Source organism: Chelonia mydas, chromosome 2 (genome assembly GCF_015237465.2).
Source record: "Chelonia mydas isolate rCheMyd1 chromosome 2, rCheMyd1.pri.v2, whole genome shotgun sequence".
NCBI classification, from domain to species: Eukaryota; Metazoa; Chordata; order Testudines; family Cheloniidae; genus Chelonia; species Chelonia mydas.
In genome coordinates this window covers 257,987,491-258,014,868 of record NC_057850.1, presented here as the reverse complement: position 1 = coordinate 258,014,868, position 27,378 = coordinate 257,987,491, and the positions used below count along the sequence as shown (strand labels likewise).

At 52.0% G+C, this 27,378-nt stretch overlaps 1 protein-coding gene and 6 non-coding genes across 10 annotated transcripts; all 7 read right to left on the bottom strand.

Annotated features, from left to right (window-relative positions):
• Nucleotides 1–59: 59 nt before the first annotated feature.
• TBRG4 (transforming growth factor beta regulator 4) lies at nt 60–27,378 on the bottom strand. Of its 4 annotated transcripts, none has more exons than XM_037891300.2 (11): nt 27,220–27,378; nt 24,900–25,398; nt 20,805–21,128; nt 18,034–18,205; nt 14,658–14,815; nt 13,904–14,014; nt 10,909–11,053; nt 8,625–8,870; nt 7,362–7,473; nt 5,814–5,928; nt 60–361 (listed from the first exon to the last, which is right to left on the bottom strand). In XM_037891300.2, the coding sequence occupies exons 2-11, from the start codon at nt 25,320–25,322 to the stop codon at nt 260–262; spliced, it is 1,908 nt and encodes a 635-aa protein (XP_037747228.1). In that variant the 5' UTR covers nt 25,323–25,398; nt 27,220–27,378; the 3' UTR covers nt 60–259. The 4 variants fall into 4 exon arrangements, with proteins under 4 accessions (XP_037747228.1, XP_037747229.1, XP_037747231.1 ...); XM_037891301.2 differs by having other exon boundaries at nt 27,180–27,370; XM_037891303.2 differs by lacking the exon at nt 27,220–27,378 and adding an exon at nt 26,656–27,015.
• Nucleotides 1,514–1,651, bottom strand: LOC114021020. Its single transcript, XR_003565702.2, has one exon. It is a non-coding gene; the product is annotated as a small nucleolar RNA SNORA5 (small nucleolar RNA).
• LOC114021017 lies at nt 7,824–7,961 on the bottom strand. The gene has a single exon (XR_003565699.1). It is a non-coding gene; the product is annotated as a small nucleolar RNA SNORA5 (small nucleolar RNA).
• LOC114021019 lies at nt 9,778–9,914 on the bottom strand. Its single transcript, XR_003565701.2, has one exon. It is a non-coding gene; the product is annotated as a small nucleolar RNA SNORA5 (small nucleolar RNA).
• LOC114021013 lies at nt 15,145–15,272 on the bottom strand. Its single transcript, XR_003565695.1, has one exon. It is a non-coding gene; the product is annotated as a small nucleolar RNA SNORA5 (small nucleolar RNA).
• Nucleotides 19,521–19,660, bottom strand: LOC114021012. Its single transcript, XR_003565694.1, has one exon. It is a non-coding gene; the product is annotated as a small nucleolar RNA SNORA5 (small nucleolar RNA).
• LOC114021018 lies at nt 24,032–24,169 on the bottom strand. Its single transcript, XR_003565700.1, has one exon. It is a non-coding gene; the product is annotated as a small nucleolar RNA SNORA5 (small nucleolar RNA).

Sequence of the window (27,378 nt, the reverse complement as noted above, 5' to 3'; positions counted from 1 at the left end):
TGCTACACGGGCCCCCCTCACTGGTGAATGTGCAGTGGGGCAGCAGTGCCCCGTGCAAGTTGGCCTGTACAAGAGGGAATTTATTCCAATACATATTTATATACACAACGCTACCCACACCTCTGCCTTCCTCCTCCCCACCCCCGGGGAGCACAAGGCCCATTCACAGCAGCTGCACTCCAGTCGATTGAGGCAATCCTCTCTCTCTGTCCCACGCTGGATGCAAAGACTAGAGTCCGTCCGTCGTCAGGTTCAGGGTTCATTTAGCCATCTCTGCCCCCACGGCTTTGTTCATTTTGTCCTTGAGGTAGGCTGCCTTCTGCCACTCCGATTTCAGCTCCAGAAACTCATAGTAGGGAACCTGCAGCAGAAGAGAGCAGGGAGCGGGGTCAGGACTGACAATGGGGCGGCCGTGCTGATCTCTCTTGGGGCTGGGCAGTGCTGTGGAGCCAGCTTGCTTGGCCCTGGTGGAAAGAGGCAGGAGTGATCAGCAATCAGCCAGGTGATATTGACCAGCCCCCAAAAGAGAGGTGGTCCCTGCGGTGAGGTGTCTAAGGGATCACAGCCCCAAGCCTGCAGGGGATGCAGAGTGACCCTTTGGACAACACTTCCATCATGCCCCATCCCACTGGCATGAGGCTGCCTGGCTCTCCTCCAGGAGCGTGGTATTAGCACAGACCACGGGGGTGGGGGGGAGGGAGTGTGTGTGTGTGCGCGCGTGCGCTACAGGAGGCAGCCTCAGCTTGAAAACAGATCCCCTCTCCCTAGCTGCCTCAAGAACCACGTGGAGCAAAGATACAGCGCTTGAGAGTCTCAGCATGAGACTCCAGCAGAACCTAACCTGCCTGGAGAGGCAGTTACAATCAGCCGGCGTCTCCAGCCCACTCCAGGGAGGGAGAGCTCTCTGGCCACCTCGCTGTTTTGCCCGATGGGACCCAGCTTGTGTGTGGCTGGCCTGGGCTAACGGTGGACAGTATCTAGAGCGCTCAGCACCCCGCAGCTCTGCAAAATCTCCTATCCCAAAAGCAGTCATGCAACTAGACAGTGCACGGAGGACTAGTGACCCCACATCTGACCCCTCCAATGGGTGGCAGCCGCACCAGCTAAACTCATGCCCCGTGACTGCAACACAGTTAGCTCAGCACATGCTTTTAAAAATGCTTAGAAATAAATAAGGGTAGTGCTGGACGGAGACGCTGGAACCCTGGTGCATATGCGGAGAATGCACTGCGCTGGTAGCCGCTCCGCTCTGCGCCAGCCATCAGGGAGCAGCCTGCAGGCAGTCCTTGGCCCTTCTGCCAAGACCGCCACCGAGGGAGCTGCTGTCGCGGGGAGTTTCTACAACGCAGACGTGGGTTTGCTCGGACAGGGGCTCAGACACCCAATCTCCTTTCATGCAGGCCACCACACAGCCGTAACAGCTGCCAAGTGACGCAGTCCTCCGCCGTTCTGGCAGCTGAAGGAACATTTCCTTATTTCAAAGCAAGATCAGTACGGTTTCCTAGCCTGCACTGGGTGGCTGTAGTGTATTTTTATTCCCAGCATACAGTGAGAGAGATGCGGGGCCCATGAACTACAGATGTTGCTGTGGCAGCAGACCAGGTCGGTACCCACCAGGACAGAGGCGAGTACTGAATTTGACAGGGCTGCAGGAAAGTGACATTTCCTGGCTAGCCCTGTGTAGGTACTATGTTACTGTTCACTGTAGCATGGGCGCATCACCTACTGCTGGGGGGGGGGGGGGTCCACGCCACAAAGGTGGAAGAGCAGCTTGGGAAGCGTGCAGAGAAAGCAGGCAGTTCACTGGCAGCTCCACCAATGTTGCTGGCAGCTGGCCGCCCGCTATTATTAACGGAGTACTTTGGTAGCAGGGCCTCTGGGGTTGCCAGTGGCTCTGACGCACATTAAAAAGCTGCCAGCCTCTGTCAAATCAGACACGCTGGAGCCTTTCATATACCTCTCCACGCCAGGTGAGGGCAGCGTCTTACACGGACATTTGAAGGTTGTGTCTATTGAAGGCTCTGAAGTAGTCTGTATAAACGGTAACTTGCAGGAGGCCTTTATAAATCTTCAGCGCTTTAGAGGCACGAAGTGCTACCACCAAATACCAGCTATTATTATTAAATGGATAGGCAAACTCACTGCAGCCACTTCTGGGGTGGAGCAGAGCAGCTATTCAATGGAGCACAGCAACAGTACAAAGCTAGTAGCGATGAATACAACACCCCACCCAAATTAACATCAGAGAGGCAACTATCTAAAGCAAAGGAGCTAAGATGCTGACTCTCCAGGAAGAATCAGGGGAGCTTTAATGAGCACAGGTTTAGCTTCTGATTATTTTTTTATTGGACACACAGCATTTCAAATGTTACATGGTCTAGTTCCTTCTCTTCACCCACCCACTTTATTATCACTTCCCACTACCAGGGCGTGGAAGGCAGACAAAGCACTGATTTAGAAAGGAGGAATGAGGAGATGCTTGGCAACAACGGATACTTAAGCTTGCAGCCGTGTGGAGAGGGTGCGATGTGTAGCCCGTGGAGAAGGCAGCTGGGCCAGGCGGGGAAGACCCACACTAGGCAGAACGTAAGTCACTGGTCTATAGATCCCTCAAGGAAGCCAGGGCCCCAAGGGAGCACCGCGAGAGGCAGTGGGAATTTTGGCACTAGTTTCAGATCAGGTCCTGCCTCAGGCTGTCGATATCGGCCACAAACTGGAAGGAAGCCGACTCTGCACTTGCTTGCTCTGGGATATGGTCTACTCAGCTGGCTTTAACAACAAGTGAAGGTGGCTGGCGGGCCCAGGGAGGGTGGACGAGGGGAGCTCCGCGTCTTGCTTTCCTGAGCAAACGTCGCTGCAGTTACCAACAAGCCTCAGAGCGCAGGCTTCCGCAGAGCCTACTGCTTTCTCAAGTGTGGGCTGCGGATTGCGGTCCATGGAGCAGCGGTGGGGAAAGGCACCGGGCTGGGACTCCAGTTCCTGGTTCTGCCACAGACTTTTTGAGAGCCCTGGGCAAGTCCCTTAGTCCATGTGCCTCAGATGCCCACTGGGGGGAGACTCCCTGGCCTGGGTTCTGCAGCAGCTCAGACTCCACGATCAGTATGGTCCCTTCTGGCCTTAAATCACGGTCTCTCTAAGATGGGGGATGATGCTTTGCTGCCCCCCGGGGGCTGAGAGAATAAAGAATGACTGAGGAGCGCCGGCACACCGGGGCCAGACAGGCACCTAGATAGAAAGGTACTGAAAAAACAGAATCCTATCGTCTCTGCCTTTGGATCAGCAGCTTTCCCTCCAGCTGCACTGGAAGTGTGGGACTAGAGCCGTCCCCGGGAAAGGGATCTAGTCATTTACACCAGGAGAAATCATTACAGCTTGGTAGGATTCCCCCTCTATATATAGCTCAGGGGAGCCAGAAGCTGCAAGGAGCTGGAAAGCCCTCCAAGGACCCACAGTGACAGTGTGTGGGCAGGGCGAAGAGAACAGGACAGGCTGTGGAGAAATAGCAGAGGGGGAGTTCCATTATGAGCGTCGTCTTGCTCCTCAGATACTTAGCGTAAGCGTTGCACCGAATGCAGGTGCTGATGCAGTGCCTAGAAACTGGGGAGCTTTGACAAACGCGAGGAAGGGGGAAAGGAGAGGAGGTGTTGGGCAGGAATGAATCTGCAGAGAAAGAGGGAACAGGCTAATGTCTGGTCCACAGAAACAGTAACACCTTGTATTGAGATCACACTGGAGGATGGTCGACCCGCGCTAAGTCACACAACAGCCCAGGGAGCCAGGAGCAGTCCCACTGATTCCCGGGGGTTATCAGCCACCATTGTGGGTAAGAGGCACAGGCCCCTTGAGCAGATGCAGCGTCCTGGACCAGGCCCTGGCCGACAGCCGCATGGTGTGTCTGCACTAGGGCTTTGCACTAGTAGTGCAGTTGCACTGGAGGCTGAAAACGCCCGTGGAAACAAGGCCCAAAGCAGAGAGAGCCAGCGACTCGCCCAGCAGCACCGAGGGAGAGGTGGTCAGATCCAGGGTTAGACCCTTGGCGTTTCTGGCTCCCAGACAAGGCTGATCAATGGCCAGATACTTTGATGGGCTCTCAGGTAAGTGCGGTTTAGAGACTAGATTTTCTAGACAAGGACCAGGACCCCATTTCTACGGCACCTGGCACCTCTGCTGTGCCCAATCAATAAACAAATCCCCTAATAGCTTCCTCACGCACAGGCCCACGGGTGATGCCCAGCAACCTCTGCTGGCCAGAGTTAAAAAGGCAACGCCCCAGCATTCAGCCTCATTCGAACATGGCATACAGTGTCGCCCCTCTGCTTCCAACCTCTTTGCTGGGACATTTACACCTGCCTCTCCAGAGAGGGGTGCTACCAACCACCTTCCTTCAGTACAAGCCTGAGCTATTACCCACAGGACGTGAAATAATGAATGACTGGTCCGCAGGCAGGCCTCCTGCCGGATGGATCAATGGGCAGGAAGAGGCAGGGCTGACATTTCACTTCACTGTCATCTCTCCCACTCCCCCATCTTTGGGGTCTAGATCAATGGGTGGCCAGGAGAGGATTGTTTGCTGATCCCAGGGGGTTTGAGCCCAGGTGACCTACAGACCATCTCTCTGGACACGCAGGGGCGGAGACAACACTGGGTGCCCCACCCATCCCTCCGGTTGCCTTGACAGGCTATGCTTAGGCTGTATGCTCAGAGCTCTGCCCCTCCTCCGTACTCTCTCGCCACACTGAAATGTACGGGAGTCCCAGCTGCTGGGGCCAGAGGCAGCCCTTGATTATGGCTATTAAAGTGTCTTCAAACCAACAGCAGCTGCAGAACACACAGCACCTAAGACGCACGCTGGATCTCCACAGCAGAGTCTTCTCGTCACAATGCAAGACCCTTTAACAACTGGCCCCCAAGCTGAGCCAAAGCACCTCCTTGAACCCGCTCAGAACAGGGGGTCCCCAAGATCCACGACCATTGGAAGTGGGGGTGTGGGGTAACTTTCAAGCGACGGTGATTTTTGGGTGCCCAACTGGAGACTCCCTGCAGGGACTTCATTCTTCAAGGGTGGGTGCTCAGCACTTCCTGGGAAAAGGCCCCTTAAATTGGACATTTGAAAAAAACCTGGCCAATCACCTTGGCAAAGCATTAGACTGAGCTAGGGACAGTCACATATCCCCAGAGATGCAGAAGAGACAACCAACAGGGCTGCTCCCCTTTGGATGTCAGCCCCTACTGCTGATCTGGGGACCACTTTAATATCAGTTACAGGAAGAGACCCACTAGGCCCCTTCCTTAGTCACTCCCTACAGCCCAGTCACTGGCCTCTGGCTACTCCAGTTTGCGGCTCCTCCCTGTTTGCCTGGGAAAACTAGTCCCCAGCTCTCCCTGGCAGGAAGTTCTCTCCTTCATCTCATCTCACTACATTAGATCGACCCCCTCTCCTGCACCAACCTAAATAATCCCTCCCCCCATGCTCATTCTGCCAACCTTTGTCCCTGTAGTCAGCTCTGAGGCCAGGTCTCTTCTGTATCCAGCTCATAGTCCCCTTTCAGATCAGTCCCTCAGTCCCAGTGATGGTTTTGGCTGCTGCCTTTCAGGTAACTCATGCAATGAATTTGGATCACTGAGAGAGGCCACATTCCTCCCAAGGGGAGAGGGAGACTGGAAGGGCTCCTGGCCATGTTTACTGGGCTACCTTACACCACTAAGGTGCATGCTGTGCTGTTTGCCAGCTGTCGGGTAACGGAGGCCGAGCCCCAATTCATTCTAGTATTGGGAGCAGGGGGAGAAGGCCGTGGCCCTCGCTGGCTACTCACATCCACGATCAAGAACCCAGCGGCTTGCAAGTGTCGTCGGGCCATGGCGAAGCGGCCCAGCAGGTCCTTGCTTCTGCTGCTGAAGTTTGGGAACTCCCACCTCAGGAAAGCGATCCTGTGAGGGAGACGCATACAGAGGGAACGGGGCAGAATGACTCAGGAGCAGGCGCACGCTCAAACCTATCACAATCGAGAGCGCTGTGTACCCTGGGCTCTGCGGGCAGGACGCTTTGCTGGCTCTGAGCAGCTGCCAAAGCTCCACAGGAACAAGCACTTGGCAATGCTACGAGCAGACGCTCTACCCAGCTGTGATTGCTGCCTGCTCTGGATCGGACAGGGCACGAGCGCTGGCATGCTGGATCAGACCCCCGGCCCACTGACCGGCGTCCATTATCCTGCATGCAGCGGTCACCAATATCTAATGCTTCAGAGGACAGTAACAGGAGCATCGCAGCCTGTTCAGTTGTGCAGGGCTGCACGTTTGGGGTCAGGAGCAGCAATACCAGGGGCCAGGGTCCGGGAGATTAGTTCAGGTCCTGAGGCAAGAGGTCAGAGGGCCCCTGTCTGAGCATTTATAGGCACAAGTACTATGCCCAGGAGATTACTCAGCCCTGCGATTTGTTTGATGTGTGTGTGAATATGAATGCTGGGGAAAGATGCTAGAACAATTTAATCACAGAATAAGTCCAGCAACAATGTGACAGGGCAGTTTACACGGCCTCTGATGAGGGGCCAGTTACAGTGGCAGATTGATGTGGACACTGCTCCACCCGGCACTAGACCGAGATCGAGCCAGCCACTACTGACTAGAGTAGTGCTTCGTAGGTTTCAGTCGCAGCATCCATGCTGTTGCCGAGCAATGGGGCGCTAAACCTTGAAGGCCCAAGCAGGTTAATAAGGAGAAAGAAAGGGGCCTTGCTGGCTAGGGAGCCTGCCCTGCCCAATTAGCATCAGCATCTTACCATACACCCCCTCCCTCTTCCCTAACTAGTGGTTCTACTCACAGCTGCTTGGGCTGAGTGTGGACATGAGCTGGGGGCTCACTCATTCCAGCCTGAGCAGCGGAAAGGTATCAGTCCCCCCATGATCCCCAGCTGAACTTCTTTCCCAGTGGCTGGCTAAGGGAACTTTTAGATGAAGATGCTGGTTATCCCGATCAGCTTGTATCCTGCGTGTCTGTGGGGACTTCTAGGGAGGTGGGAGAGGTAGGGAGGGGACTCTCAGGGGCTAGGCAGCTTGAGGTTACCATTCCCCAGAGTCTGCTCACAGCGCCCATCTTCCTTTGCCCGAGTTTCAGTGGTCATGATGCAGCCGTGGCATTGCTGGCAGCGGGTCTGTGCCATGAGCTGCCAGGCCTGGCTGCCAGGGAGTTAATGCACCTGTTCTGTTTTCACTACTGCAAGTGCAGAAACATCTCACCTCATCCTGAGCACTTACACACACGGCAGCCTTCCTCCCCTCACTCCCACAGGGCTGGGGCCGACTTAGACCCTTCATCCTGGCCTACATAGCGCAGCAGGGCCTGGTCTCTGGTGGCTAGGCACTCACCTCCTGGTGCCGCGGGGTGGGGGTTTTGTCCCTTCTGACTGGAGCAGGTAGGGGGCAGCAAAGTCCTTTATGGGGAGAGGCTGGTTGTCGCTGTTCAGCATCATCTCGGCATCTGCACAGGAGAGAGGGGAAACCACAGGGACTCCTGAGGCCTGGCTGGCTCCTGATTAACACCAGTTGTTCTACTGGGCCACGTCCCCAGGGAGATCTGATGATGCACAAAGACTTGCCTAGGCCACAGGCTCACCCTGAGAGGGGGACACTAACTGGCCAGCCGGGGTAGTGCCCGCCATCGAGCACCTGCCCTGCTACCAACCTACCCCTGGACAGAGTGGCATTTTGGCTTTGATTTGCTAGCCAATGGCAGTGGGTCCAGCAGGGCCATTCCACTGTGTCTTATGCTCTGTGTGGATGGTGGGGAGCTGCAGTCACACACAGCAGCCACCTCTCCTAGCTCACGGCGGGTGTCTGTAGCATGTTTTTATCCCCAGGGTCCAATGAGAGGGACATGGGGCCCATGAACTACAGGTCTTGCTGTGGCAGCCGGCTGGGCCAGTACCCACCATGGAGAAGACAAGTACTGAATTTGACATGGCTGCAGGGGGAGGGGGAAGCTGCAGAGTTCTTGGGTGGACCTGACAGCTGCTGTTCACACTTTGGTACGGGAGGACAGGGCGTTTCCTCCCCGAGGTCTGCCTAGCAGCTCTGCAGGCTGGGACATAGGGACTGGTCTAGCCAACCCAGAGGGGAGACAATTTTCCATCTGCCTTGTCGCTTCCCTGAGACAGTCAGGCACATGGCTGAGAAACAGTGTGTTCCACCCTGTGCTAACTAACCACCAGTGATCCAGAGCCTTGGAGCTGGGGAGCATGGCAGGACAGAGCCTGTCCCCCTGTAGCCAGGGGGTAGAAAGGTCAGGTGCACTGGGCTCACAAAGCCAGAACCATCTGGCCTCATGAGCTGTCTCTGCTCAGGACTGGAATAGCAGAGGGGTCAGGAGGGAGGTGCACTGGCAGGGCGAGGGGGCACCTCAGACTGATGCACACGTCAGGAGAGAGGTGCACTGGCACAGCTGCGGTGGGAGCCAGGTGATGGATCAGTGGGTGAACAGGAGGGCTGCATCAGGACTGCCACGCAAGTGGGCGAATATCAGGAGGGAGGAGTTTACACGCCATGTGCTCTCTGGACAACGCAGGAGCTCCCCAGTTCATTCACACTGAAGTCACTGCAGCCCTGGGCTCGGGTCCCCAAGAACACACTCACCAAGCTGCCAGCCATAAATGGTGTGCACGTTGAACCGCCTGTTAACCTCGTCTTTGGCCACCCTGTTCAGCACCTCCTGCAGGCTGCTCTGTAGCGGAGAGGCCTTCGTGTCCCTGGTTGGCTCCGTGGCACTCAGGGCCTCTGGCGGAAGGAAGGGCCCCTGGTAGCCCGGGCACTCCAGCCTGGCAGCAGCATTGATATGCATCAGTTTGAGCCTGTAGTTCTGTCCTCTGGGCGTCTGGTCGGCTGTTGGGTAAGAAGGGCAGCAATGAAGACCCGGCCCAAGGGAGGGGCCTGGACCGAGGGCTCAGCCACTCAGATCTCCTAAAAGTTCAACTCAGTCCACTTCATAGCAGGACTCGGGGCTTGTGGGCTCTAGCCCCACATCTGCCACTCAGGACCCGGTCCTGCAGGGCCCACAGTGACGAGTGGGATTATACGCTGGGGCCTGCCCATGACAGCAGGGACTGCACTCAGTGACCCAGCAGGTCCCATCCAACGCTATGTCCTGTAAGACATAGGTGCTGAAGAACCTCCCACTGATTGCAATGCACGCTCAGTACCTTGAGGGGGGCACCTACCCCCTGCTGCATCTAGCGCTTGACCTCCAGGGACTGGGCAGTTGCAGCTTGGGCAGCACCAAGCCTCTGAGGCGGGCTTTGAGAGAGAACGCCCAGGAGCACGGGGAGGGGACATGCGCTCTGCCCGGCACAGGGTCCTTGAGGTGTGTGGGGTAAGATCCCTGTGCCCAGCTGCGATTCAGTGGCACTGGCATGGCACAAGCGTTATCACTGCCCTGTGAGTCTCCACGTCAGGAGAAGCTCTGTGCTACAGAGACGTGAGCACACAGACCCAAGCGTACCCGGCCACAGTCACTCCAGGAAGGAGCGTGCCCAGTGTTTCACGTCATCACTAACAGCAGAAACCACACGGAAACCCCCACGGGCAGCACCACCCAAAGGGCGTCACTCGGCTAGACAGATGCCCCCCTGTGGCAGACTGTGGAAGTGGCTGTTCTAACTAGAGGCCGTTGCCAACCCCCTCTGTGGTATACTCATGCTGAGAAGGGCTCACGGCCTTTCAGATTGCTGAGCTGGCAGAACAAATCTCATTCCCTCCCCACTAGAGCAGCTTTGCAAACCTCACAGAGGCTGGGTGTCTGTAGCACGGTTTTATCCCCAGGGTCCATGAGTGGGATGTGGGGCCCATGAACTACAGGTGTTGCTGTGGCAGCTGGATGGGCCAGTACCCACTAGGGAGAAGACAAGTACTGAATTTGACATGGCTGCAGGGGGAGGGGGAAAGGGAAGCTGCAGAGTTCTTGGGTGGACCTGACAGCTGCTGTTCACATACGCACTTCCCAGACTTTAGGATTCAGCAGGAAAGGGTGGGTGAGTGAGGAACAGAGCAGCAAACTAGCCTTTTCACATTACAGAGCTGTGCTCAGACTCCAGCTTCCAGGACAAGTCAAAAATCCAAGGCTGGTGGCATCAAACCACTCCTTGGTGAAGAGTTACCCACATCAAGAAATACACAGCGCCAGCGTGCCCAGGGCTGGGAGAGCAACGGGGGGCAGTTAAAGTGCATCAGAAGGGCTATGTGGGGCCAGGACTGGAGTAGCTCAGGGCGGTAGATCAGCAGGGATGCCCTCTGGAAGAACACTGTGGGGGAGGACACACTCAAGTCAATGCTATTGGCACTTCATTTTCATGAGCATTACACTCACTTCCACCCGGGGCCCTCTCCATCACACCCACAAACCCAAATGCGAATGCCCAGCAGAGATTAGGAGCTAGTGCTGCTGGGTTAACCACAGCCCCCATGCCCCACGGCCTGGCTGCTGAATTATTGCTGTGCTTCCCACTTCCAGCCACTTCAGGACTGTCCTGGGGGTTATAACAGACAGCAGCGAGGCCAGCTCCCCATACGTGGCCCAGCCTGTGTGCCTCACCCGTGGCCTGGACAGACTGATACCATCACTCATTCAATCCTTCACCTCTCTGCTGCGACTGTTACAACGGGGCCACCTGGTGGTGGATTTCTGACATGACATCTGTTGGCAATGGAACTGAAACTACATTCATCTCACCCATCGTGGGATAGGCAACGACCGACCGTCACCTGGGCCAGACAGGAACTGACAACCTGGAGGACAAAGGCACAATACTCCCATTCCCAATCCCTTGAGCTGTCAGGTTCCCCATGGTCTTAAAAGGCTCCCGCTGTCTCCATCCCCACTGGCACATACAGGCACATCCCAAGTCCTTGACACATCTACATTTACCCAGAAGCTGGCTATACAACTGTGGGGCCAGCACCCTTTGCAGGTAGGGAGTCTTTGCCTGCTGCAGCACGCACAGTGACCACACCAGATCTGTCAGCAGGTGCGGGTCCAGGCTGTCCAGCTGGTCACCAAGCTTCTCATGGACCTGGGGAAGGAAAGTCACAAGCTGTCAGATGGGTTTCCTGAGCTGGGTCTTCCTAGCTCTGCTAGGAATTCAGAGGCCACTGGACCGATACCTGGGTGGCTTGGCCTGAGCACAGCTAGTGTGAGACATCTTAGCTAGAGAAACGCTTCTCCCAGCAGAGGGGGTATTTGCAGTCAAGGAATTTTTCTTATTTTGGTTCTTTGGAAATGTGAAAGTGGGTTGCCCAGCAAGACTCTCTCTGAATGGTACGTTCTCTCTAGGGTTTGTTACTGCAGGATTGCTACTACAGAGGCAGCACACTCCGTGCTCATTGTACGCTTGCTGCTCTCTGAAGGGCCAAGAACTCACTAACAACCGGATCACTCCGTTTTTCGTGGGCCAGACAGCACCGAGGGCTGTGGGATTGCTTCAAAGCCACACGCGTAAAGAACACGGCCTTTGCCCAGGAATGAATGGGATGAGAAGCCTTGCATGCCCTCCCTGACCGCAGTGGGATGCCAAGCGTCGTTATCATCCTGAGAACACCTGGATCAGTGTGTGCTGGCAGGATGTCCCTCTGGGTCCGCAGCAAGCAGCTGGGCAGCTTCACCACCGCAGGGCCTCTTACCTTTATACAGAGGCTTTTAGGCAGAGGCTTTCATGGACTCACAGAAATGTCGGGCTGGAAGGGGCCTCGAGAGGTTGTCTAGTCCAGCCCTCTGCACTGAGGCAGGACCAAATAAACCTAGACCACCCTTGACAGGCGTTTGTCCAGCCTGTTCTCAAAACCTCTAGTGACAGGGATTCCACAACCTCCCTTGAAAACCTGGTCCAGAGCTGAAGTACCTTTAGAGCTAGAAAGTATCTGCCTTGCTGCAGATTAAGCCCATTTACGTCTTGTCCTGCCTTTGGTGGTCAGTATCCTCTTTATAACAGACCTTAACATATTTTTAATAAGCCAAAGTTGGTAGTTTATGTCTTAACAAACCCCCCCTTTAGAGAGAGCTTTTAATTCTGGTGTCTGTGACAACCCTGCAGACCAGGGCCCTCGATGAATGCATACAACAGGCATGGGGCGGCAAGGCAAGGTGCCCCAGGCACTGCCCTGCCACTGTGCCTCCCCCTTGCCCTGGAGAGAGACCCCATAAGGGTGAGTGGCCCCATGGAGACCAGGCAGAGGCCCCAGAGGCTGGTAAGTGAATATGGAAGTGGGGAGTGGAACAAACCAGAGGAGGACTCCTGGAACTACGGATCTCAGACCATCCCTGCACTTTGGCTCCAGGGAGCTGGTCACTTTGGTATGCATCCGATGAAGTGAGCTGTAGCTCACGAAAGCTTATGCTCAAATAAATTGGTTAGTCTCTAAGATGCCACAAGTACTCCTTTTCTTTTTGCGAATACAGACTAACACGGCTGCTACTCTGAAACTTTGGTATCTGACAGCTCAGCAGATTGTACAGAGACAGTTAAGCCTATGGCCAGAGCAGGCCAAAGGACAGTGGGGGAAACTGAGGTGACGGTGCTGCAATGCCACATCCAGCCAGCAGGGGCTGTGTTGAGGCAGCCCCTTTGCTACAGGGTGGCTTAATGAACTAAGCATCAGGTCAGAAAGGCCAAGACTCACTGAAGCCTCTGGCTCTAGCCCCAGCAGAGTCAACTCAGCTCTGCACCCTCTGGGATGAGGAACTACACATCAGGCCGGTTGCTGCAGAGGTGATGGGACTATGAGGTAGCTGAGCTCCTGCCTGCTCTGTGTGAACAGGTAGAGAACACGTTGCCTAAAATCTATACTTCTGCCTGCATCTAACCAGCTCTCATGGTGCACCTGGGAGCTGGGCTAGATTAGCCAGAGAGCTGGGCTAGATTAGCCAGAGAGCTGGGCTAGATTAGCTCTTGCTCAGAATGCTACTATGATCATCCATGCCTACCTAGCAAATGAATTGCGAGCACCGTGCTGCCCTCGCTGCCTGGCTTGAGGTGTGCGGCTGCCCCAGCTCTGAAGGGCACAAGCAGGCATAACAGGCAAAGCACGGCATGCCAGAGACCGGCCAGTGAGTGCACAGGCACTGAGGCCTGGTCTAAAAGCTCCAGTCCCCCCAACCCAGATGTGCCCCTCTGGAGGGCTGTCATAGCCCCATTGCATTAAGTGATTATATGCCTATTGTCTCTGGGTGTATTACATACACTGGTCACCAGTACAGGCAGCAAGGAGAGCCATTCTCCTTCCCAGCCACCTGCGTCAGGATGACATAGCCAGGAAAGGGTTACGGCCTACCTGCCTGTCACGTCTCAGCAGGCAATTTAAGGGAAGGGGGAGTCTTTCTGGGGGGGCTTTTCCCTTGCCTCTCTCAGTCCCCAGACACACCCTTCCTTTAAATCCCCGGCCCAGTCCTGACAGGCAGGTTTGCCTGTAACCCTTTCCTGACAATTGTTTTACCCTATCGCATCATCCATAGTGTAGGGCCTCCAAGCCAATGCCTGACTGAAAACACTGAGCCTGGCACTTTGCTCCATCCTGCTGCACGTGGCGAGTGCCGGGGCCCTGCTGGGATGCCCTGTTTCCTGTTCTCAAGAGCTCCAATCCAAGGACTTCACTGAGCAAACATGAGCACTTACTCGAGATAACCTGCGGTGCCCCCCAGGTTTGAACAGACTGTAGATCATGCATGTGTTCTGGGAGATGGGTGTGTAACTGCGGGACTATGGCATGGCTGTCCTTTTCCTACAGAAGTCAGAGCTGGAGATATTCTGGACACCCCTAAGTCTGCAAGCTCAGATGTCTTCAGGAGATCTGCGGCCTTGGCAGACCTGGCTTTGGTTCTGATGTAGCCCGAGGGCATGACGGGGGACGGGATGGGCAAGGAACGTTACCATGTTAAAGTAGTTCTCGCTTCTGCTCGGCTGGAAGTTCAGGCGGGCGAAAGACAGGATGACGTTGCACAGCTGCAGCATGGTGAATCTGTCGGCATTGTCCAAGGTGTACTGGAAACCAGAGAGGGAAAGCATAAGTGTAGACCCGAACTGCTCCAAAGCAAACACTGACGCTTACAAAATCCAACCCACGGACAGCGCTGCCCCGATGACGCAGGGCGGAAATAAGCCAAATGGCCCCAATGGACCTGTTAAGGATTTTGTATTAGCATCCAGCACTATATTCAAGGAGCACAAAGATACGGGGGTGTAAGTATAAACTGAGATAGGCAGAATACCCCAGCTGTCCGATGAGAAACGGAAGCACAGACAGGATAGTCGGGGCTGAGCTGGGATTAGTTGCCAAGCAGTCCGGGGCTCCCCTCAATGATCCCCTCTCAGCGTTAGCTGCTACCACACCAGGCAGCCATCTGCAGCAAGCCAGCTATGATGTGCCCCATACTGTAACCCCCAGCATAGAAGAGACATTGAAGCCATTTTTACTGACACATGCTGTCTTGCACTTAGCCAAGTCAAAGAGCTGTATGTGCTACCACTGAGCAAGGTACCAGCTTGGTATCATAGTATCATAGGCTTTCCAGACTTTACAAATACATCTCAGCATCATTACCCCATCTTACAGCTTGGGAAACTGAGGCAGAGGGGCCCAACAATGGCTGTTTCCCCCTTTCCTTCCCCACTCAAGTCTCCTCACCTGAGCGAAGGCCTCGAAGAGGGGCAGGTTGAGCCACTTGAGGTAAGCGAAGGACTTGATGCAGCGCCCCACGTCACCATGAGCCATCTCGGGCACGCGGGCGTGCAGGTCTGATGCCATCTTCTGGAAGACCTGGGTCTGGTGGAAATTCAGCTTTCCTTAAAGAGGCAGAAGAAATCAGCACCTGCTTAGGAGGAGTCAGCCGGGAGCTCCGAAGCACCAGTGGGAGCAGTGCAAGGGGGGAGCGGGACGTCTGGGGGGTAAGGCACAGGGGGGAGACAAGCAAAAGCATCAAGCTGTATTCCTGGAGAGGAAGAGGCTCTGGGTGAATGCTGTTCCCTCCCCACCTCGAAATCAGATCTTAGCCACAACCATACTCTTGCAACTACAGAGAACCAGGCCAGGCCTCTGCCCCAAGCTCGTCAGCCTCTCTCGATCACCAGGCGGTGCTGAGAAGGGATTCAGACTAATGATGCTGGCCTGTGCTGGGTGCCCGTGGAAGATTTTTATCCCCTCTCTAGACAGACATGGCATGAACTACAGGTGCTTCTGTGGCAGCTATTTGGGTCAGTACCCATCACTGAGGAAGAGAGCACTGCATTTGACAAGGCTGCAGAGTGCTTCACACCTGAAGCTAGCCTGACTGTAGGCTCATTAACTAATACCAAGGGGCAGCCTAAATCCCATAGGAGTACTCATGGTATCCACATTAATGCTGAGCCAGCCCACCAGGTGAAACTTCCAAGGGGAGAGTCAAACACACAGCCCCAGATAGGCGCATGGGGCCCTTGTGTTTGAAATGATCAAGCAGCACCGTTGCACTGATGTTGACATAATCAAATCAAAGTACTAGTGGGAAGAGGTGTGGTGACAAGGGCCAGGAGGCAGGAACTTTGCAGTTGCTAGCTCAGCTTTCTCTGATTCCCTCGCTGGCATGTCACTTAACCTTTTGGGGCCTCAGTTGCACCAAATGCGTAATGGAGATAATATTCTATTTCCCCAGGGCTGTTGTCAATGTACTTAAAGCGTCTGCAAGATGAAAATAATTTGAGAGCAAAGCGCTAGCATGTTCATTTGCTTTCCTAATCATATAAACAAACCCACGTGCACCATTTCAGAATGCAGAGCTCCAGATATTCCGCAGCTCTGCATCTAGGGATGGTACTTATTTTAAATTCTTCATTAAATCCGAATAACTTTCTTTAACACACAAAGGAGCTTGTCTTGGCTGAGGAATAAATTCGCTACAAGCTTGAAGTTAATACTAAGCTGTATCCGAAAACAAAATTAGGATTTAGGGTGATGGATGCTACAGAAAACAGGGAACTAAAGAACCATCATCATAGGTGAGGAGTGTGGTGGGCAAAAATCCCCAGAAACAGACAATACCAAGGGAAGTGAAACAGTGTCAGATGGGCCAGGAGAGCTCTCCAGAAGACAGGGAGGGGAGAAGAAAAACCTGTGAAAGTCCACGGGAGTAATACTGAACTACCGAATTCTGCCGAGTTTAAAAGTTTGGAAAAGAACTTAAGTTCAGTTATGGTCAGGGTAACAAACCTGTGGCCAACTGGTACCTAATTACTGAACAGATCTGCTCCAGGAGTTTGAGTCATACGTAAGCTACGTTTGTTATCGCTGCAGAACCACCGCAGCTCTGGGAGGGCGAGCAGGACTCTCTTCTGGCTCACGCCAACAGAACCTTTATCAAATACATTCTAATGGCAGAATTTCTGTGGCGATGCACGAACCAGCAAGAGCCCAGTAAGACTCTAAGACTATAGGAGTCCTGGGGCTGGCAGTCAATAGATTGTTCAATTCCTCATAGATGTTAAGGTCAGAAGGGGCTAATCAATCACTCAGTCTGACCTCCAGTATAACACAGGCCAGAGAATTTCAACCCACTCCCCCTGTACTGAGCCCAGTAACTTGTGTTGGACTAAAGCATCTTCCAGAAATGCATCCAATGTAGCTCTGAAGACATCAAGAGATAGAGGCTCCACCACTTCCCTTGGTAGTTTGTTCCAATGGTTCATCACCCAAATTACAGGAGAGATGATCTAGTCTAGACTCACTGAGAGAAGCAGGGAATGCTCTGAATGCCATTTCTACCGTCGCTTTTTAGAGTATAACCACCCCATCTAGGTAGTCGTAGTTCAGCCAGTTGGTCACGTGCAAGACAGACAATGAAGTGGACTGCTCAGCTGGAATCAGCCAGTTTAATAGAGGGGCTCGTGTCACTGTTTTACCTGGTAGGAGGATACACTGCCCATTTGTCTGGACTGTTACCAACAAGAAAGCAGCGTTTGTGATGTCCTGCAGAGGATGAGAGGCAAAATGTCTGCAGAAACCAGCAAGGAGGGATCAGAGAACTAAGAAACCCATTATTATACCAATGGGTGTGTTACTTTCTGCTCAAATTAATGTTGTTTATACCTAAGCATGCTATGACTAGGTTCATTATTGTGATGGATCAGAAAACTCTGATCTACTCTGTAGCTTGCAAACAGAGATATCTCAGAGTTAAGACTGAAATACATTGGCCCGCCACACCCAAGAGCACAGGCAGAGACCTACTGTACTATGTAGTATATTAGCCACTGGATAAAATAGTATCACTTTACAAATATTCCTCAACTAATACTCTGATGGAGAGAGATCAAATAATTTTGTAACATCACCCCTTTACGCCTAATTCCATCTGGGCAATCCAGTTCATTGCCAGTCCCACAACCACGGCACTTCTGGCCTGTTGAAACAGGCAGGTAGTAACACCTACCTTTTGCAAGTGGGGAAACTGAGGCACATAGGTTAAATGACTCGCCTTTGGTGACAGAGGGAATCCGCTGCAGAGCTGGGATTAGAATTTGGGAATTTCTGCCACTCTGCTGTGTGCTCAAAGGACTCTTTCAAACTGTGCGGGTTTAAGTAGTTTTCTTTGAAAGCCTTTGCTGCTAGAAGTCTGTGGTAGATGTGGATGGTGACACTTAATGCACTATTGGAAGGTGCTTTGATATGAGGCTGATGAGCATGGTAAGAAACTAAATAGAACAGAAGGCAAAAGCTGAGGGCACTGTCAGGTCTGCATTGTAACTGAGAAAATCAATTTCATTGTGGGTGTGTATTAGAGGTACCAAATAACTCGACAGTTAACTCTCCAAAGCAGGGTCAAGAGAGATTTCAACCCGCTGGGTAAAGTTATTTGTACTTGAATGTATGAGCTTAGGACTCAAAGTGGCCCTCCTCTTCCTCAGCCAGGACTGCATCATCATGGTACTGATGCTCCGAAGTCCTAGTTCAATGCAAAGACTGTGCTGCACTGGACTCTGCTGGTGTGATACTTGACTGAGTAGTTCAGGGGATGGCTGGACTCACTTACCATATGCAAAGGCCAAGTCCACAAGAACACTAGTGCTGAGGGTAAAGTGCTTCTGAACCAGATGGTAGGAAATGGCCCGGAGCAGGGGGACAGAGCGCCGGTTCTGGAGCGCTAAAGCCAATGCCACTTTCCGAATGTCCTCGGCAGTGAATTGCTCGGCTAATTCCAAAGCCTGCCAACAGACATTAAGCACAGAGAGTAAAGGTGGGATAAAGCAATTTACACAATTAACTGCTTACATATCTGACATTTCAAAGTATCTTAAAAAACATACCCTCTCAAAGATCATTCAGCGCTGAAATGCTGGAGCAGAACATAGCAGATCACAGTAACAAACAGTATAAGAAATGATGTCAAAACCATTGTATCCAGAGGGGAGAATTAATGGAGGCAGAACGTAATTACTTCTGACTGAATTTGGTCAGGATATCAGTGCTACATTGAATACTATTGCAAAAAATACTGTGGGATCTATTACAACCACAAGTGGCCAGTATGGGCTCAATACAGGAGTAACTGGGTGAAATTTAAGAACATAAGAATGGCCATTCTGGATCAGACGAACGGCCCCTTTAGCCTGGTATCCTCTCTTCCGACAGTGGCCAATGCCAGACGGAATGAACAGAACAAGTCAATTATCTAATGATCTGTCCTGTTCCCCAGCCCCTGCATCTAGCAGTCAGAGGCTTAGGGACACCCACGGCATGGGGTTGCATCCCTGACCATCTTGGCTAATCCCTGGGAGACACTGACCATTTATTCCTACTCTTTGTTTTCTGTCTTTTAACCAGTTAGTGACCCATGAGAAGACCCTCCCTCTTATCCCAGGACTACTTAGTTTGCTTAAGAGCCTTTTGTGAGGGACCTTATCAAAGGCTTTCTGAAAGTCTAAGTAAACTATATCCATTGGATCCCCTTGTCCATGTTTGTTGATCCCCCTCAAACAAGTCTAATAGATGGGCGAGGCATGATTTCCCTTTACAAAACCCATTTTGACTCCTCTCCAACAAATCGTGTTCATCTACGTGTCTGATAATTCTGTTCTTTAGAACAGTTTCAACCAATTTGCCTGGTACTGAGGTTAGGCTTATGGGCCTGTAGTTACTCGGATTGCCTCTGTAGCCTTTTTTAAAAAAATAAATGACCTGTCCTATGCAGGAGAGGAGACTACGTGATCGAACGGTTCCTTCTGGCCTTAAACTCTGAGCATCTCAGTTTACATTTCATCCAAAAGATTACAGCGCTCTAACATTAAGGGTTTATGTCGGGCTCAGCCCCATGGGATCTGAGCTTCTAAACCAATGCACCAGCAAGGTGAGTACTGACAGAGGGGAAAGAGTAACCCCTACTGAATCATTTAACATTATTTCCTGGCGTTTCCCTTGGCATCTCACCTATTACTTACCTTACCCCACTGTGTTTAATTTGCTACCTGGCAAAATCCCAAGCCAACCAGTCTAAACTGTGGTATTTTTATTAGCATGTACCAATGTCTGCAGCAAATATTTATCCCCAGGGTCCAGAAAGAGAGAGACGTGGGGCCCATGAACTACAGATGTTTCTATGGCAGCTTTTTGGGCCAGTACCCACCATGGAGAAGGTGAGTACTGAATTTGACATAGCTGCAGTCAAACAACCACTTAGAGACCTCACTGGTGGTTTCAATCTGGGGAGCGTTTCCTCAGCCCAGATCACATGCCTGAAGGACATCTAGTAAGCAATGAGCTAATCCACGGGCACAGGCCTGCAGAGCTGTGATTCACAAGCCATCTGATTCAGAACCAGGCTGAACTGGAAGGAGAAAGGAATGGAAAGAGAACTAAGGTAACATTCCTTTTCTCCCCATCTGTGATGACTTAAATGGGGGAGTCTCAAGGCAGCGGGCCCCCACAATGAGCAGATTCTGCAACTCTGTGCTCAGATCTCAGTGGAGCTTGGCCCTGGGGGTGAGGCAGGCTCTTTACAGAGTCTCACTATGGAGCTATTTCAGTAAAGTGTAAAGTAAACCACAACAGTTCTCTCCTTAACCTCAGACCAGATCTGTGGGTCGTTTGGCTTGTCAGATTCAGGATCACTGCTTTAAAAAAAACAACAACATTCTTGGGGTGGTGGCGGGAAAACATTCCAGATCAGAAAAGACCCAGGAGGCCCCTGAGGGAACATGCTGCCATGCATGCCTGACATGCTGTATAAATGCCTACGAGCCCTTATTTGTGAATAGATTTTTTTAATCACTTGACAGTCCTAATTTTGCTGAACTTTTTTCCCTTATGTATCCAGCACATTTAAGGTAGTTTATTTAAATAAAACATGTAAAGTTCTGTTTTTGTGCATTTGCAATTAAGTGTGAATTTCCATCCAAATACAGCTTGACACAAACTGCAAGTAAAAAATTGATCATCTAGGAAGAGAGAAATTCATCATTCTCTTGTAATAAATGTAAAAATTAAGAATCTAAATAAATGTAAGTTAAGCTATATCACTGGTTCAATATCTGTGTATAGATAGAGTTTATCCTCCTGGTTAGCAAAATGAAGCACCAAATTTGACGTAGAGGCCATATTTAGTTGCAAATCAACATGTTTCAATGATTACTAGCCAAAGATAATAAGTAGAAAGTACAAATGGAAAGCACAATTAAAATTACTGATTTAAATCAAGGCTACCTGCTTGCTGATTTAAATCATGATTCAAATGGGAGATTTAAAAGGATTTATTTAAATCAATCCACCCTGCAGGAGACTCACGCATGTCCTAGCTGCTGCCTATACCTTGTCCTCCAGCCGGTCCATCAGGGTCTGCGAGTGGTGCCCGACCTTCTTCATCAATGCCACCACAGCTCTGGTGTCCCCAATCTCCGTCCAGCGCAGCTCCAGGTGCTTCACCACATCGCTCAGCAGCTCACTCTGATCCTCCGTGTGCTCGCTGGCTGCTATGTACTCTGCCAGGGAAGCAATCTGCCTGAAGTTCAAGCGTCTTAACCGCCAGCGCACCTCCTGCTTCACCGATCTCAGCTCCCTTTTATTCCTCTCCATCCCCAGAAGGTAGAGGCTCTTCAAGAGGGGCAACAAAGAGCTATTCCAGACCTGGGAAAGCTAGGCAGCAAAGAGGAAATATGGGAATGTTGTTAGGCACAAAGGAGGCTGTAACAGAGCAAGAAGTGGAGTTAGAGACTAGAGGATTTATCAGATGGGATCAGTCATCCAGCATTGGCAAATGCCAGACGCTCCAGAGGAAGGCACCCCCGAAAGGGTGGTTTTAGTGCTCCCGTGTCTACACTCCACATTCACTGCCCCTTTAACTTCAGTCACAGCCTGCAGCTTTCCCAGCAGCATGAGCAGCTGCTATGTCCAGCCCTGGTGTGGAGACAGAGCAGTGGCACTCTAGTTTTCCCAGGGCTGAGCTTTCATCGCCTTTAGTGTCAGTCAACATTTCTCTCTCTTTTTCCTCTATGTTCAGACCAAACTCCCCTCCCTCCCCCGTGTACATTCCACAACTGCCTCATGACTCCAAAGGCACAGGGCACTTGCGGCTCTTCTCCAAGGAGAAACTGATGATGAAGGTGAAAGGCCATCATTCTTATGCTTCCAGATCTTGACTATATGTGCAAGATCCAATGACCCAGGTCACCCACAGGGCAGCATAGGGCTATCACTGCTGGGCAATGGGGTCAACTTGGCAGTTCCAGTGAAAAAAGCTAATAGGCAGCTGGAAAAAAAAAAAAAAAAAAAAAAACAGAAGCCCAAAGTTGCACGGATGATAATCTAGCTTCTAAAGCACCTTTCATGCTGAAGAATCCCCACGGGTTGTGCAGAAAACAAAAAAAAAATATCACCAAATTGCAGCCACCTCTGGGGTGGAACATGACAGCTATCTAACAACATGACAAAACAGTTTAAGGAAACGGAAGAATCACTTCTCAACTTGAAGCTGCAGAAGGTATCAAGGGAAGTAGACTGTAATGGCTCAGATAGCATGTGGCTAGGGTGCTCTACCAGTGCTCTGGCAAATGGTACCACAGACACCGTAATAATCAAGACTTCGGTCTTAAGACTTGTCAGAAACTTGGCGCTTCAAGTAGCACAGCAGCCTCTCAGAGCCATGCTTGGACACTGACTTAGGCTGATGATCACCACTGTAGAACAGTAATTCTTAGAGATCTCAGAGTGGATTGCAAAGGGTCTGTAAACAAGTATCACCCATTAGGCAGCTGAAGAAACATATCATGACCTACCAAAGATCACACAGGCCACTGGCAAGCCAGGAACAGAACCTCAGTATTCCCACTCTCAGTCTTGTGCCCCATTCAGTCTTTCAATACAAATCACCAACACCATTTCCTGCAGCACTTTGATACCAAATTCCATTGAGAGACTTCTGTCCAACTGCTGGCCTGGTCCACCCCTACCTGTCTTTTGATATCTCAGGGCTTGTCTACACGGGGTCTTACATCAGCTTAACTTTAGTTTGTTTGAATTAGAGTGTCTTGTGCCCACACTCAACTTTTTTTTAAAATCAAGTTATTTAATAACTTAGATGGCAGCAATTAATCCTCTTTGGAAGAGAAGTAACTCCTCATTGCAGTGAGTTTATTTGCTTTAAGGTTCGTGTGGACAAATCCTTAACTATTCTGCTTCTGGCAATCCTCCCACTGCCATCCCACAGTGCACTGCTTCACACCTGGATCATCCTGTCTATGGATCTGTCTGTGCACCTTCACTGCTCCACAGTCATCTCAACCAGATCCCCAGTTAAATGCTAGCACACAGCTAGGTGTGGCACTTTCTGATAGCAGTACTGAGTAGCACAGAGCAGTGTGGCATAACAAAGTAGTGTGAATGCCACTCAGTTAATTTACATAAGAACGGCCATACTGGGTCAGACCAAAGGTCCATCTAGCCCAGTATCCTGTCTTCCAACAGTGGCCAATGCCACATGCTCCAGAGGAAACAAACAGAAGAGGTAATCATCAAGTGATCCATCCCGTCACCCATTCCCAGCTTCTGGCAAACAGAGGCTAGGGACACCATCCCTGCCCAGCCTGGCTAAAAGCCATTGATGGACGTATCCTCCATGAATTTATCTAGTTCTTTTTTGAACCCTGTTATAGTTTTGCCCTTCACAACATCCTCTGGCAAGGAGTTCCACAGATTGACTGTGCGTTGTGTGAAAAAATACTTCCTTTTGTTTTAAACCTGCTGTCTATTAATGTCATTTGGTGACCCCTAATTCTTGTGTTATGTGAAGGAGTGAATAACACTTCTATATTTACTTCCTCCACACCAGTCATGATTTTATAGATCTCTATCATATCCCTCCTTAGTCGTCTCTTTTCCAAGCTGAAAAGTCCCAGTCTTATTAATCTCTCCTCATATGGCAGCCGTTCCATACCCCTAATCATTTCTGTTGCCCCTTTCTCAACCTTTCCCAATTCCAATATATCTTTTTTGAGATGGGACGACCACATCTGCACGCAGTATTCAGAATATGGGTGTATCATGGATTTATACAGAGGCAATATGATATTTTCTGTCTTATTATCGATCCCTTTCTTAATGATTCCCAACATTCTGTTAACCTTTTTGACTGTTGCTGCACATTGAGTGGATGTTTTCAGAGAACTATCCAGAATGACTCCATGGTCTCTTTCTTGAGTGGTAACAACTAATTTAGACCCCACCATTTTATACGTATAGTTGGGATTATCTTTTCCAATGTGCATTACTTTGCATTTATCAACACTGAATTTCTTCTGCCATTTTGTTGCCCAGTCACCCAGTTTTGAGAGACCCTTTTGTAGCTCTTCGCAGTCGGCCTGGGACTTAACTATCTTGAGTAGTTTTGTATTGTCTGCAAATTTTGCCATCTCACTGTTTACCCCTTTTTCCAGATCTAAGTGCACCAAATTGGTGCACTCAGAGCAAACAAACGAATCCAATTTAACATCCCCGCGTAGGCATGCTCTTAGGGTGCTTCAGTATTTCTACTGATCCATACCAGGTGTCTGTAGCATTCTTTTATCCCCAGGGTCCAGTAATAGAGACATGGGGCCCATGAACTACAGATATTGCTGTGGCAGCCAGCTGGGCCAGTACCAACCACAGACAAGGACAGTACTGAATTTGACATGGCTGCTGTAGTTTAAGAATAGATAGTGGAGAACACAATGTAACGTGTGAAACCCACTCTCATTCTTATCATTTTACTGAGATTGCATTGGGCTAATCCAGGGTTCCACGTGGCTGTTGAGAGCTGGGTGTGGATTCAGTGACGTGCCCAAAGGGGAAACTAAAGTTCTTAACATGGGTACAACACTGCTGCTGGCAGAATTCACCAATGCTCAGTCCAATTCAAACTTTATTAATCCTTGTGCTGCTGTTCACCGCAGCCCCTGTGAAGACAACAGAACTTAGCAGGGCTCTCTGAAGCACCATTGCCTCGTGTCACCGATAGGGGAGGCAGCAGCATAATCTCAAAAAAGAGACTGCAAATTGGGAAGGCAATGTTGTGTCTGCTAGGCTATCACCCCAATCCCTGCCCGTGCCCACCCACTGGGACGCATAGCACCCACAGCCACTAAAGCCATTGAACACACAGAAATGGAATACCCAAGTAATGTTGCGTTTTCAGTTGTTTCCAGTGCAGGAAGTATTCTGCCTTTTGTGAAAGCAGTCGGTCACTCTGTCTCTCCCTTCCATGGGCTCTGTCTGTCTCAGCTGGAAGTTAGGAGAACCAACATCATGTGACCAGCCAACTCTGCCCAGGCCACCAGCTAAAAGCAGCAGGGAAAGGGGACTTTATCTGCTTGTTCTCCCACCACACTCCTCCCTCCAAGAGCACCCATCCGTGGCATCATGGGAACGTACCTGGCTATTTAGAATGTTGAGCACTTGCTGGAAGCGACTGTCCTGCAAGATGCTCTCTGTTTCTAGTTTCTTGTCCACCACGAGTCGGGAGAGTTGGATGACCACTGCAGAGGCCTGGTTCCCATTTAGAGAGTGATGTTCACCCACGTTCAAGAGATCTTCAGGGCTAGAAGCTGATTCAATGAGTTCATCAATCTCTCTGTGCTCTGGATGTCGGCTGTACACTTGCTCCTTGACTGAGAGTTTGTCTGTTTGCTTGGAGAGGCTTGAAGTGTGTAATGAAGCAAGAGCTGCCTGAGGTAGAGCTCTTGCTACCACTGTCTTGGATGCTGGTGCTAACAGTGAAGTTGGGGTCACGAGGGGTGCGAAGATGGAGCCACCAAAGAGCCGACGACAACAGCGTTGCACCAGTCTGGCTGCCATGACACAGCTAGAGCTACTGGGAGGGAAGAGGAGGGGGACAAAACTGAACTGGGGTCAACTCCACATTTCAGAGGCCCTACAAAAGGAAAAAAAACAAAACACTTTAACAAAAGCATATTTGAAAGTTAAAAAAGAAGAGGGAACTGGATGACTCTAGGGCATAGAGTTTTCCATCAATAGCCTGGTTTGAATCTAGCCCAGACTGGTAGTGACTGAAAATCTTGTGTCACATAGGCTATGCCTACATTTGTAGTGGTGTGTAGTGTAGACACACTACACACCCAGCTAGCATGGGTATAAACAGCAGTGTAGACAGTGAGGCACTGCTTAGGTAAGTAGAGTACAGACAAGCCAGAACCTTGGGGTCTGTACCCTACATGGCTCTCTACACGCACAAGCAGTGCGTCCCACCTCTACTTGGCTCTTTTTAGCAGTGTAGCATCCTTGCTGCCAGAGCATTTCCCTGCTGCCTCCCCTCCGCCAAAGCCTTTCACAGCCACGTGTAGCTACACACCACAGTGGGGAAGCAGCCCGTTTTTCACTCTGGCCCTTAGCTACGTCTACCCCATGTGCTGCCGCAAGCGTAGACAAGGCCTTACGGACACTCAACTGCTCTAGAAGATAAAGTGTAGTCTCATGTTGGGAACTGTCAATGAATTTCAGCCCTGTTTGTTTTACATTCGTTCGTGATATTTATATAGCATCACTAAGGTCTGGGCCCGCAAGAAACACTTCCTTCCACTTTCACTCATTTATTCACAACCATCAGCCTAAGTCTTAGGCACATTATCAGTAACTTAGTTGAAATCGAGAGCAATTGTGGGGAGGGGGAACCCATGAAAATTTAAAACTGCCGCTTAGAAGTTACCGTGAAAATCGAAGGTTGGTATTAACTCCCATTTGCGACCACTGACATCATAGGATTGTATCTACTTCCTATCAATCGCGGCAATACCTGAACACTGCCACAGTACTGCTGTACGGTTTGGCTCTGAGCCCGCTCATGTAAGTACCCTGCTCCGTGACATGCACCCTGCAGGCACAAAACGCGGATGCTACTTCTGGGTAGCCTCTCCTAGTCCTGCCGAAGCCAGTTGTGAAATCACCGAGAACGGGCCTCTTCTCCCCCGACCCACAGGCCAGCTCCTCTGGGGCAGCAGCAGCACATGGAGGGACACGAGGCCCAGCTCTGATGGACCCCCCACACCCCACCCCACGCCCCTTGTCTGCACTGGATCGCCGGCTTCCCGGCTCCTACGGACTAGCGTCCCGCCGAGGCCACCTCTGCACGAGGGGCGCTTTGCCAGCGTAGGGAGCCCTACACGTTATTTACCCACAAATCACCCCAGCTCCAGGGGGGAAGCTCTGCTCTCCCCCGGATAACGGGTGCCCGCCCTCGGGGCTTCTCCCGGCGCAGCGGTGTGGGGGCGCAGACCGCACCCCCGAGCGGCCCAGCGGCGCGACGGGGAGGCAGCCGGGGAGGCCCAGCCCGCGAGGAGCCGCTCAGGCCGAGACAGGGAGGGAGCCGGGGGCAGGTCAATGTCACCAGGGCGAGGCCCAGGGCCCGGCACGCAGGGCGGGCGCCGGGCGGAGAAGGGAACCGGCTCGGCCACAGCCCGGGGCCCCCCGATTTCTAGCCCAGGCCCCCCTGCGGCCCGGATACACCCCCCGCCCCCGGCCGGGAGCCGGAACAGCCCCAGGCGCGGCGGGACACGGATCCGGGCCGGCACGCGGGGGAGGGGAGGGGGAGGGGGCGGGGGACCACCCCTCTTCCCGGCGCCGTGACTGGCCCGGTCCGGTCCGCCGCCCCTCCCCAGAGCCAGGGAGGCCTCCGGGGCCCGGCCGCCAGCCACTCACCGCCCCCCGCCCCAGCAACCGCCAGCCCCGCCGAGCTGACCTCGCCCGTCCGCGCCCGGGGAGAGAGACAGAGCGCGCGTGAGGGGCGCGGGCCGGCCGCGTCACTACCCCCGCGACGCTCCTCCGCCGCGCCCATTGGCTGCCGGGGGTGGGAGAGCCACGCCACGGGCGCCATCTTCACTGAGGGCGGCGGCGGGCG